Genomic DNA, 12,902 nt, shown 5'->3' on the forward strand with positions numbered 1-12,902 from the left:
AAGACACTCAAGCAACACACGTAGAACTGAGCATGCTGCTCTTTAATGCTCCCAGCTCTTGCTGATCTAGGAAGTAATAAAATCAAACCCAAGAAATTGTCCAGCAACATTGGATCTCTTGCGGTACCACCCGGTAGCCAGTGGCTCTCCAGGAACTTCAAAAATAATCCATTCAGGGCTAGTTGAGTGATTATTAGATCTATCAGGTGAATTAGAATATACCAAATTCCCTCCTGAGGGGATGGCAGTTGGTCCATATAATGTCATTTTGTTCAGAAGCTCAGTCCCTAGCAGTGCGGAGCTCAACAGCATACACATACAGAATGTCCCTGATTAGCATGCATTAGAAATAAAGCACTGCCCTTAATTAACAACAAAACAGTCATAATTGAGAAGTTGCCAGAGTGATTTCACAGATGCAAACTTAATAAACCTCCATATTTGCCTGGGTGGCAATTTGCAGCTTCAACTTACATTTAATGAAAATTGGATGTGGTACTTAAAAATGAGATTTAATAATCTAACCCCAATGACTGATTCAGAGCCTAGCCAACACTTCCCAAAATGTAATAGCAATTCTGTTTGTCTTACTCTCTGACATAATGCAGTTAAAATATACATTCACATTATGATTTTCAAGCACTTCTTTGTTTTTGTTTTGCAGGTGAGATTTGCATGCACACAATTCTATAAAACAGCCCCCTTAAACCAGTAACAGTTACAGCCTGTGAAATGAAGTCTCCATGTTGATTAATATGTCTAATTAAACTGAGCAAGACTTGGGTTCACCCCACAAGACTTCCACATTTAGAACTTTTATTGGCTTCAGAAATTGTTCTCTATATAAAGAGATTGCAGATTCAGGCCTTTTATTTATGGGAAGCACTCCTGGAATTCTAAATATTTGATATATTAGAGCAAATTCTTTCACTCTCAAGATCTTTAATTTTGTCACCATGTATAAATGCCCTGAAAGTTTGTAAACTTTTCTTTTTCTCCATTCATGACCCGTTCTGTCAATTTTATCAGAATATTTGTACTCAATTTGTACAAATAATCAAAGTACTAAATAACTTACTCTTTTTTTCAAAAATAATGAGAGGCACAAACCATCCCTGGAAAATGCCCATATCATTTTAATCGGTAGTCTTCCACTTGCAATATTCACTAATGTTATATTAACTAACTCATTTATTGAAGAGATCAGTAACTTGAAAATGAGTGAGATCTCCCAGGTCCAATCCCGTAAGGGGCTGAGTTCCTTCAAATTCCACTCAATTCAGAGGATGCTAAGAGGATGACATATTTTGCTCAGCGCTTCACAGGATAGGGCTCTCAGTGAACAATGTAGACTGATAAGCACTGCTGCCCAAATAAATGATTGCTACAAAACAACCAACATATGGTTAATGGACAAACCTCTACGGACCAGCTCTTCAGCTGGTGTAAACTGGTCTAGCACCAATGAGGTCAAAAAAGCTATGCCCATTTACCCCTGTTGAGAATATGACTTCTCCCGAGTTCATTTACACCAATGAGCAACAGTAGAAATAACTAAGTCAGCTAATGAATGAACAGAACAAGGATTTCAAAAGCAAATGGTTTCCTACCTCCAGTCTGGTCCTGTCCACATCCTTAGGCAGTTTCACCCGAATTCGGTTTGTTACAATAAGCGTTTCATAAGGATAAATCTGTTACAAAAAGTAACAAAGGCATGAACTCTAGCAAAATGTGCTTCTGCTGTATGGCAACGTGTGTAACTTACAAATTTAAATGGTACATACTTGTATCCATATTTGACATACATATTTCACATGGACACAATAAGGAAAAAGGAACACATTTAACCTTGCTAGGAAGAGGTGAATCTGAGCATTCTCCCAGTGTTGGCATGGCACTTCTTACCTTGTATTCTGTAAGAAAATGGGAAATGGTTTGATAGTTTAGAATACGTAGGGTTCTTTCATGATTGCATTAGTGCACAGTTAGCAGAGATGAATGTTTCACATGACTGCATTTCTCTCAGTTCCTTGACTAGCTGCTAGATAACTGCATATACAGTTATCTACAGGTAACCTTCTGACCCTGGTGATCTGTATGGCCCTAACATTATCCATTGCTGAAACAACGATGCTGGTAATCTGCATCAAAGGCTGATGACAGAGGCGTCTGCATCCTGGTGCCATGGGGTTAAAGAATGGGCGTCCTTAGCAAAAGCAACCTATGGAGGAAATTGGAAATCTTTCTTCTCAAGTGGCTTGTGTGTGAGTTAACTCAGCCTCTTGTCTGAAAGCTCCTCCCTTCCTGCTCTTTACTGAAAATCATTAAAACATACAGATCACTAGACACATTACAATCTTGGAACATATGAAAATCATCATGTGAACAGAACTTTTCAAAGTGACAACACCCAATGTTTGGACCAACTGAAGTGAAAAGAATGACTGCAATGAGAATAATGAGGGTTTCTTTTCTGTTCTTTCTAGGATTATTGGTCCTAAATTAGCATGAGATTAGTCTAGTTAGGTCAATGTTGCTGGATATACCACCACACGGCCACCAATCCCCATAGTACTTTGATGCTTGGAAGGACCACCAGGATAGTGGGGAGACTTTTGTAGAACCGCTATTGCCGAAAATATTTAAAATCAAAGACGAAGCTTTTCTTTAAAGCTGTGCTCCCTTATCTACTCAGATACTGAGAATAAATTAAGGATCAACACAAAGCCCTAGAGCAAAGCCTAAGGGTGGGATTTTCAAAAGAGCTTAAGTGATTTAAGAGCAGAAGTTCCCACTTGAGCTCTTTGGAAAAGCCCACCCCAGGTCTAGTTCATCATGATCACAGTCAGGTCGACTCATAATAAGGGAAGTTAATGCGGACAGATACTGCTTGTTGGATCCTGCTAAGGTTTAAATTCCATTGTAATATAGCCATTAAGCACCATGCACACACTTTGTGATTGGTGATTAGACAAAAAGGTTGTTACGAGGAGGAGGGAGAAGAATTGTTCTTGTTAACTTTTGAGGATAGAACAAGAAGCAATGGACTAAAATTGCAGCAAGGGAGATCTAGCTTGGCCATTAGGAAAAACTTCCTAAAAACTGTCAGGGTGGTTAAGCACTGGAATAAATTGCCTAGGGAGGTTGTGGAATCTCCATCACTGGAGATTTTTAAGAGCAGGTTAGACAAACACCTGTCAGGAATGGTCTAGATCAGGGGTGGGCAAACTGCAGCCTAGGGGCCGCATTTGGCCCTTCAGACATTTTAATCTGGCCCTCGAGCTCCAATGAGGGAGTGGGGTCCGGGGCTTGCCCCACTCTGCATATGCCAGGGTCCGCACGGCTCCCGGAAGCAGCAGCATGTCCCTCCTCCACCTTCTACGCATAGGGGCAGCCAGGGGGCTCCTCACATTGCCCCCACAGCTCCCATTGGCCAGCAACTGCAGCCAATGGGAGCTGCAGGGGCAGCACCTATGGACGGGGCAGTGCACAGAGCCGTTTGGCCGCACCTCCGCATAGGAGCTGGAGGAAGGACATGCTGCTGCTTCCAGGAGCTACTTGAGGTAAGCGCTGCCCGGAGCGTGTACCCCTGACCCCTTCCTCCGCCCAAACACCCTGTCCCAGCCCTGATCCCCCTCCCACCCTCCAAACCCCTTGGTCCCAGCCTGGAGCACCCTCCTGCACCCCCAACCCCTGATCCCCAGCTCCACCCCAGAACCCATACCCCCAGATGAAGCCCTCACCCCCTCCTGCACCCCAACCCCCAATTTCATATGCATTCATTGCCCATCATACAATGTCCATACCCAGATGTGGCCCTCGGGCCAAAAACTTTGCCCACAGCTGGTCTAGATAATACTTAGTCCTGCCATGAATGCAGGGTACTGGACTAGATGACCTCTCAAGGTCCCTTCCAGTCCTAAGATTCTATGATTTTGGACTGAATTTCCTCTCTGCCTTTGGAATGAGAATATCACTGGCTAACAAAAGAGCACAATGGAGGCCACTGCCCAGTGCTGGGGGTACTGGGTCTGATTCAATGTATGATGATAATACTCTACACTTTACCTTCTCAATAAGGTAAAAAATAAAGAACAACAGCAGCTGATTCTCTGTGATAGACAAATTGCTGGGCTGTGCTACCATCTAGCCATCGTTAACAGAGCCATGAGAGGATCTTACAGGGTAACAGTAGTAACAGCATGTTAACAAACCCCTCCAAGGGGCAAAACACATGAAAGATAGGAGTGACTGAGAATCATCACTCAAAGTACCTCTCATCCCCCAACTGGCATCTTGGTCTGTTTCATATTGGCCCATACTTGCAGTCTGAAAGAGAAGGAAACAAAGAATGTAGCAAGAAACTAAAACAAACAAAACAGTAGGTAAAACACTGTAGATGAAAATAAGAAAGCCTACCTGCATAATCAAAGCACAAATCCTTTTAGCTTTGTTATAACACAGTCTATCTTTTCAAAGCAGGCAACTGAAGCAGCTGCAAAATAACGCAGCGTACAAATGCAGAGAGCTAGTTGTGCAAATAGAAACATAGGCATTGTCAAATCAATGGTGTTCAACTATGGATGTATGTTTTTCAACAAACTTCCAGAGGAGATAACACAAATCCAGAGCCTGAGCAGCCTTAGGAAATGCTGCAAAACCTTCCTCTATGAAAAACTCCTTTCACCATAAGAATGAGACTAACACTGACACTCCCGTTCTTGCTCTGCACCTCTACTAAAAATACTGAACCCAAAACCCCTCCCACAAGGAGAATTTCATCCCTTAAAAGAGAGAAGTGCTAGAGACTCCTTGAAATTAATGAGGGACTGCACAATTGCTATTTATTTTATGTTGAAGGTGCTCAGATTCTACGATGATCAGTGGCAGCATCAAGCAGATGATTAGATAGACAGACACCTAAGGCCAGATTTTCGATCCCTCATATATCCCCCCTGCTTCACTCCACAGGTAACTGAGGCTGCTCTAACTTGAGCTCCAATTCCCAGCATCCCCCAGGATCAAAGAGGTGAAAAAGTAACAGAAAGTCACCTACACCCTCCCTCCCAACAGGTGTGTTGGACCTGGTTTTTGAAGACCTGGCACTATGGGCGAAGACTGGAGATTTCACAATAGACTAACAGAGTTAGGCACCGAAATCCCACTGAAATAAAAATTCCCAGCCCAAATTCTGCCCTCAGCTGCAGTTGCCAATAAACTCAATAAGAGTTGTGTGCACAGGACACAGCATTCTTTGTCTTCCTTCTGGTTAACAAGTCCTATGATGAGTTGATCGACATTACAGGACACTGGAAAACCGGTGTTTTTGTTTTAAGTCCTGAGGTTCATTCTTGTCTGTTAGGGGATGAGTCACATGCACAGCCATGGTTACAGATCCTGCAAGGCCCCGTTTTTTGGTTTTATTTTATTATTCAGCATTGGGAAAATTGATTAAAAATAACAAACCACAAAAGTTGGTACAAGCCTGCATTCCAAACCGAGAACAGCTATGCTGAAAAGAATGCCACAGTTTTGGCCTAAAGGACTTGACCGTGCACGACCTTTTCAACTCACGAAGTTTACATGTGCGTTTCAACTTTCTCATTGCATAGATGGAATAAATACTGCCACCTGCTGGTCACAAATGTCTACTGCATGGTTTAATTCTGAATAGTAAACTGTTCTATTACATTGTCCTCACCCATAACTATTTCACATTTGGGGACAATGTATACCTTCAAATCAGCGGCACTGCTATGGGTACCCGCATGGCCCCACAGTATGCCAACATTTTTATGGCTGACTTAGAACAACGCTTCCTCAGCTCTCGTCCCCTAATGCCCCTACTCTACTTGTGCTACATTGATGACATCTTCATCATCTGGACCCATGGAAAAGAAGCCCTTGAGGAATTCCACCATGATTTCAACAATTTCCATCCCACCATCAACCTCAGCCTGAACCAGTCCACACAAGAGATCCACAAACCAGGACCCCACACACAAACCAGGACCCCACTGTGTTAGGTGTCTTCTACAAACACAGAAGAAAAAGACAGCTCCTGCCCCAAGAAGCTTACAGTCTAAATAGCTGTAAGAACTCCCCAGTTTTACTAATTCAAAGTAATTTCCTAATCTCCCTGTTGCCTCAGATTAGAATAATTCTTACCAACAAATCAGTCAGATATCAACTACTGGTTCCCTAACTAAAGTATTCTGTATAGGCAGACACTGGAAGTCAAATCCTACTGAGGAAAATAGAAAGAAGCAAGTCAAATGTAAAAGTATAATTAGGCAGGCCAAGAAAAAATTTGAGGAGCAACTAACTAAAGACATTAAAACTAATAGCAAAATATTTCCTAAAGCACCTCAGAAGCAGGAAGCCTGCCAGACAATCAGTGGGGCCACAGGACAATCAAGGTGTTAAAGGAGCACTCAAGACAAAGCTTTTGCAGAGAAGCTAAATAAATTCTTTGTGTCGGCCTTCTCTGTATAGGATGTGAAGGAGATTCCCAAACCTGTGCCATTCTTTTTCAGTGACGGATCGGAGGAATTGTCCCAGATTGAAGTGTCAATAGAGGTGGTTTTGGAACACACTGATAAATTAAATAGTAGTAAGTCACCAGGACCAGATGGTATTCACCTTGGAGTTCTCAAGGAACTCAGATATGAAATTGCAGAACTACTAACCGTGGTATGGAACCTATTGCTTAAATCAGCCTCTACACCAGATGACTGGAGGGTAGCTAATATAATGCTGATTTTAAAAAAGGCTCCAGAGGCAATCCTGGCAATTACAGGCCGGTAAACCTAACTTCAGTAGTAGGTAGACTGGATGAAGTTGTAGTGAAGAACAGAACTACCAGATACATAGATAAACATAAAATTTTGGGAAACAGTGAACATGGTTTTTGTAAAGAGAAATCATGCCTCACCAACCTATTAGAATTCTTAGAGGGAGTCAACAAGCATGTGGACCAGTGGATATAATGTACTTGGAATTTCAGAAAGCCTTTGACAAGGTCCCTTACCAAAGGCTGTTAAGCAAAGTAAGCAGGGATGGGATAAAAGGGAAGGTCCTCTCACGGATCAGTAACTGGTTAAAAGATAGGAAACAAAAAGTAAGAATTAATGGTTTTCACAATGGAGAGAGGTAAATTGTGGGTTCCACCAAGGATCAGTACAGGATGTGTGCTGTTCAACATATTCGTAAATTATTTTTAAAAGGGGGCGAACAGTGAGATGGCAAAATTCACAAATGATACAAAATTACTCCAGACAGTTAAGTCCAAAGCTGACTGCAATGAGTTACAAAAGGATCTAATGACACTGGGTGACTGGGCAACGAAATGGCAGTTGAAATTCAATGCTGATAAGTGCAAAATAATGAACATTAGAGAAAGTAATCCTAACTATACATACAAAATGATGGAATCTAAATTAGCTGTTACCACTCAAGAAAGATCTTGGGGTCATTATGGATTGTTCTTTGAAAACATCCACTCAATGTGCAGTGGAAGTCAAAAAAGCGAACAGAATGTTAGGAACCATTAGAAATGGTAACAAATGAAACAGAAAATATCATAATGCCACTTTATAAAATCATGGTACGCTCACACCTTGAATACGGTGTACAGTTCTGGTCATCCCATCTCAAAAAAGATATATTTGAATTGGGAAAAGTACAGAGAAGGGCAACAAAATCATTAGGGGTACGGAACAGCTTCCATACGGGGAGAAATTAAAAAGCCTGGGACTGCTGATCTTAGGGAAGAGATGTCTAAGGGAGGGAATTAATAGAGGTCTGTAAAACCATGAATGTGTAAGCAGAGTCAGGATGAGCTGTACCCTGACATCTGGTGGCGAGTTGTGGTGGGTTGGGGAAAAGAACTTCAGGGGCTGATCTCATTTGCATAGGCACACCCACCCCGCCTAGATGGTCATTTTGGCTGCTGTAGGAGCCCCAGTTTCTCTGTTATTGGGGCAGGAAGAATAAACTGTTATTATCCTGATTATGTGAATCAAGGACAGTGGAACTGTTCTTGGCCTTTTGTTATGATGGAGGGACTCGTCATCAACTAAGCAGCACTTGCTAATCAAGGGTCATGGGTTCCAAAACCCAGTGAACTGAGAGAGATTGGGAACAGGTGGGATGGGTCCCTGGTGAGGGCCCGAAACACCAATTGCACCTTCTCTCTCCACTGTGGAATATCAGAGCTAATTTTGATTTCATTAGGAGTCTAGTTACGCAGACTTCTGGACTGAATTCACTTTGGGCCAATGGTGCACCAGCACTGAGGCTCCCCTACTACAAGCTGAAATCACTAAAGTGCTAAAATTATTAACAGCTGAAGTCACTGAGTGCTGTGTTAAGTAGTTGGGAGAGGGGGCTGGCGGAGCAGTTTGTGGGATGGCTGGTGGAGCTTGAGCTGGTTTTGCATTGTGTTATTGGAACGGAACCCCTAGATACTGAACCCAGCCCTTGTTGCTGCTAACTCTGATGAGCAGAAGGGTTACAAATGGTATGGAGTAAATGAATAGGGAAGTGTTATTTACCCTTTCACATACCACAAGAACTAGGGGTCACCATGTTTAAACCAAACAAAAGGAAGTGCTTCTTCATGCAACACAAAGTCAACCTGTGGAACTCACTGCTAGGGGATGTTATGAAGGTCAAAAGTACCACTGGGTTCAAAAAAGAATTAGATAAGTTCCTGGAGGAAAGGTCATCAATGTCTATTAGCCAAGATGGACAGAGATGCAACTCCATGCTATGGGTGTCCCTAAACCTCTGGCTGTCAGAAGCTGGGACTGGATGACAGGGGATGGATCTCTCAAAATTGCCATTCTGTTCATTCCCCCGGAAGCAGCTGACACTGGCCACTGTCAGAAGACAGGATATGGGGCTAGATCAGTGGTCCCCAAACTTTTCAGGGTCTTGCCCCTGCATCCTGTCCAAATACCCTTCCCCTTCCCCCGAGCCGGGGGCAGGGCTGCAGCTTAAGGGGAGGATGCAGTTATGGGTAAAGGGACCGAGGCTGGGACCACAGCTGTGGGCAGACCCAGGAGTGGAGGCTCAGCCGTAACCTCCCGAACATTCCTCCGCACCCCCCCAGGGGGGGCACACCCCACAGTTTGAGGACCTTTGGGCTAGATGGACCATTGGTCTCATCCAATATGGCCATTCTAATGTTTTTATATTTAGGCCATTTGTCCAATTTTAAACCAGACAGCCTTCTTTTTGTGTGTTTTGTTCCCCATCTGGTATTGAGGCAAAACCAGATGTGGTTTTGTCCAGTATCATATGGGGATGTCATTTTGAAGAGCACACTGCTCCACCCAAGCCGGCGTGACCTTGCACATGGCACAACACCACCGTTCTCTTTGGGGTTGAATTCAGTGTGTCAGATGCTGGGATCAACACCAAGACTGCTAGTCATTTTATATTAACAGGATGTACATTTCAGAAAATGCATACAAACATATTCAACATTTCAGCCAGGCTATGGCACTTGCATTCTTGCTGCTCCCCATGATTAATTGGAGGTCATTCTCTTGTCTTGAATAAAATACAGCCTAGATCACATACTGTATCTCTTTTCAAACTTCCTTTTGGAGACACTCGTGTAATGACTATCATTGTCAACTGTACAGTAGAACCTCAGAGTTACAAACAACTCAGGAATGGAGGTTATTCGTAACTCAGAACAAAACGTTAGGGTTGTTCTTTCAAACGTTTACAACTGAACATTGACTTAATACAGCTTTGAAACTTTACTATGTGGAAGAAAAAATGCTGCTTTCCCTTTATTTTTTTAGTATTTATGTTTAACACATCACTGTACTGTATTCGGAGGTTTGGGTTGTCTCTGCTGCTGCCTAATTGCATACTTCTGGTTCCAAAAGAGGTGTGTGGTTGAGTGCTCAGTTTGTAACTCTGGTGGCCATAACTATGAGGTTCTACTGTAGTGCCTAGGAGCCCCATCGTGGACAAGGAACCCATTGTGCTAGGTGCTGTACAAGCACAAAACAACAAGATAGTCACTGCCTTAAAGAACCTACAATAACTATCATTAGATACCTGTTCTTCTCTCGCTCCTCCTCCCCCGATCCCTCCCCCCTTTTTTTTTGACAAAAAAAAAGAAAATAAAACAAAATCTGGGAAACCTACATATATGAACACTGGAAAAAATCAGATTACCCACTTCAGGAAATGCAACCCATCTGTGGGTTGCTCCCCCTTTCTTCTAACATAGGAGAGCTAGCTTGCTTTAAATAGATGCCAGCCTTTCTCTATGATTTAACACTTACTGAGTTCTGTTAATATATCAAGACTACATTTTTGGATCTGTGTTTGTTTTCGGAGAAAAATAGGACTCTTAATGCTCATGGGACACACAATTAAAGAGAAGCCTCAATCTGGCTGACTGCTTGTTGAAGACAGACATGGCTGAACTCCCTTGGCATATGAATATGTTATGCAGAGCTGATAGCCAAAAATCTTTAAAGAGCTCTATGTTATTTGTGATTATCTACCTGGTTACTAAGCTGTATTTATGGTACAATATTAGCAGGTGTAACACATTCTATACTAATACCTACCTGGTGCAATCCATTCTTTCCGTAGCCAGGAAGAGAAGCAGATTTGGCATATGGGAATCCTGTAAAAGACACAATATGTATCAAGAGATTTTTGCAAAAACCTTTACAATCAAATTAATAAAAACAAGCAGAGAATACAAGAAACAATTTGCAAGAACTTTCGCCCGGTCTCTGAGATACAGTAGAGCTGTGTATGGTTTATCTCAGTCTTGCAGGAGGATTTTAAAAAGAGAAATATGTCCGCATCTATAATTCATATCACGTCAGGTGGGGATCATTCGATATCTCAGAAGACTACATGCTTTTCGCAGACGGTGATGGGGAAGACCTCTAAGGAACAATCTGGTGCAGTAGAGAGTGGTACTGAGGACTCAGTAAGAGGTAACCTTCTCTCTGGCTCAGTGCTGAGCTACTACCCCAGAATGGCAATAAACATGCCATTATTTCAGAGGTTCTGTCAACTTGCGTTCCTGGCACCTTTTGTAAGACTATGGTCCTGGTGAAATTCCAGTTTAAGAACAGTTTTTTGCCGTCTATAAATTTGCTCTACAGTTTCAACTGGAAAAGGTATTTTCTATTTTCAGTCTTAAACTGGTGAATAGTGTTGTTAGGTGCTGTTAAATAGTTATTTCATTTCTCCCCGAGGTGACTGCATTTCAGCGGTGGGTAAAATGATCTTCAGGTATTGTTCAGATTCTCTGGCATCACTAGAGATGCTCTGATCTCTTTAAACTGCCACTTTCAAACCTCCTTCTTAAATAATCAGTCTAAACTATTAGCCAGATCTTTAGAAGGTATAAATCTGTACAGCTTCCTTCACTAGTTCTTTGCCACTTTACAGCAGCAGAGGATCTAGTCCTGTATGTTTAGAGAGGAGATGAATAAGAGGGGACACACTAGGTAAAGAAAACAATGAATGGTGTAAGAGAAAATAAACTGGGCACGCCTATTTACATTTCCTTCTCATATGAGACTGAGGAGATGGTCAATGGAACTGAAAAGCTAAATATTTTAAAATGATAAAAGGAAAAAGGTGCCTGCACCACCTGTGGAACTCATTGCCACAAGATCTCATTGTGACCAGAAGCTTGGCAGGATGCCAGAAAGATAAAGGCATTTATATGAGTAATGTGAAAATCCACAGGTATAGCAGACAGGGTTCATTAAAAAAAAGGGTATAAACTAGCTACTGATTCATGGAATCAGGAAGAAATTATACTATAATTGTCCATTATGGAGGATTCTTGCACCTTCCTCTGAAGAAAGTGGTACTGGCCACTGTTAGTGACAGGATATTGAATTCTATGGACCAGTTATCTGATCCAATATGGCAAACTCCACGTTCCTACTTAAAGAACAAAGTGCATTATTTATTATTAGCTACTATTTTGTATTGCAGTAGCACCTAAAGGCCCGAATCAGGAATCCAGACCACACTGCATTAGGCACTGAACATGTAAATAATAAAATTACAGTCCCTGTCCTGGCCTATCAAACAGATTAGTGAAGAACACTGCTGGGGAGACCAATTCCTCTGACCTCTCTGCCCTGCAGATCAGTGACACTGAGTAGATGGCTGACATGGTTTAGTGTTATCTCAAAATATTTTGACTTTACTGCGTATCTAAAGGGATAGGTTAAAATAGGAATAATGAAAAGGTGTAAAGTCCTATATTCAAATTATTTAGGAACATAGGAATTGCAGTGTCAGAGGGGATCAAAGGTCTGTCTCATGCTGTTTCCTGCTTCTAAAGGTGGCCTCTTCTGATTTGTGAAATTTCCAGTGGGACTTTCCCACCATGCTCCTGGTTAATGGTAGAATATTATAGCACCAAAGACTTTGGGTTAAAGGAAACAGTTTAGAATTAACAAACTTTCTTTAACACTTAACAGTTTGGGAGTTTTATATCCTAAACTTTAATGAGGACAAACATTCATTTCAGGATGAACATGATGAATTTTGTGTGTGAAAATCAGAGAAGTAAAGTACAGGCGACATCTTGTGGCCATTTGGAAAACTTCCAGGGGTGAAATCCTGGCCTAATTAAAGTCAACGGGAAAACTTCCACTGACTTCTACCGGGGACAGCATTTCACCCAGGTCTTCATTCCATAGGAAGTTCTCAGGTATATTACCTTATTCCTGATTGCTCTTCTTTGAATTAAACAATCTAGACTGAACTAGCCAACATACTTGTAACACCTGCAAACATCATATGCTAAATGCTTCCGCAGTATCTTGTAGCGTTTTCGAGTACTTGACTGATATGTGACAATCTGTTCTTACCAATGAAGATACTAC

General features: G+C 42.0%; 1 protein-coding gene across 1 annotated transcript in view; it reads right to left on the reverse strand.

The window, feature by feature from the left end:
- The window catches only part of ABLIM2 (actin binding LIM protein family member 2), a 171,563-nt gene that overhangs the window by 21,087 nt on the left and 137,574 nt on the right, over nt 1-12,902 (reverse strand). The window contains exons 18-21 of the mRNA XM_077814657.1: nt 10,602-10,660; nt 4,275-4,329; nt 1,849-1,913; nt 1,611-1,691 (exon numbers count right to left, since the gene is read on the reverse strand). Coding sequence (XP_077670783.1) covers nt 1,611-1,691; nt 1,849-1,913; nt 4,275-4,329; nt 10,602-10,660 — 260 coding nt within the window. The remainder of the gene's footprint in view (nt 1-1,610; nt 1,692-1,848; nt 1,914-4,274; nt 4,330-10,601; nt 10,661-12,902) is intronic.

Source organism: Eretmochelys imbricata, chromosome 4 (assembly GCF_965152235.1).
Source record: "Eretmochelys imbricata isolate rEreImb1 chromosome 4, rEreImb1.hap1, whole genome shotgun sequence".
NCBI classification, from domain to species: Eukaryota; Metazoa; Chordata; order Testudines; family Cheloniidae; genus Eretmochelys; species Eretmochelys imbricata.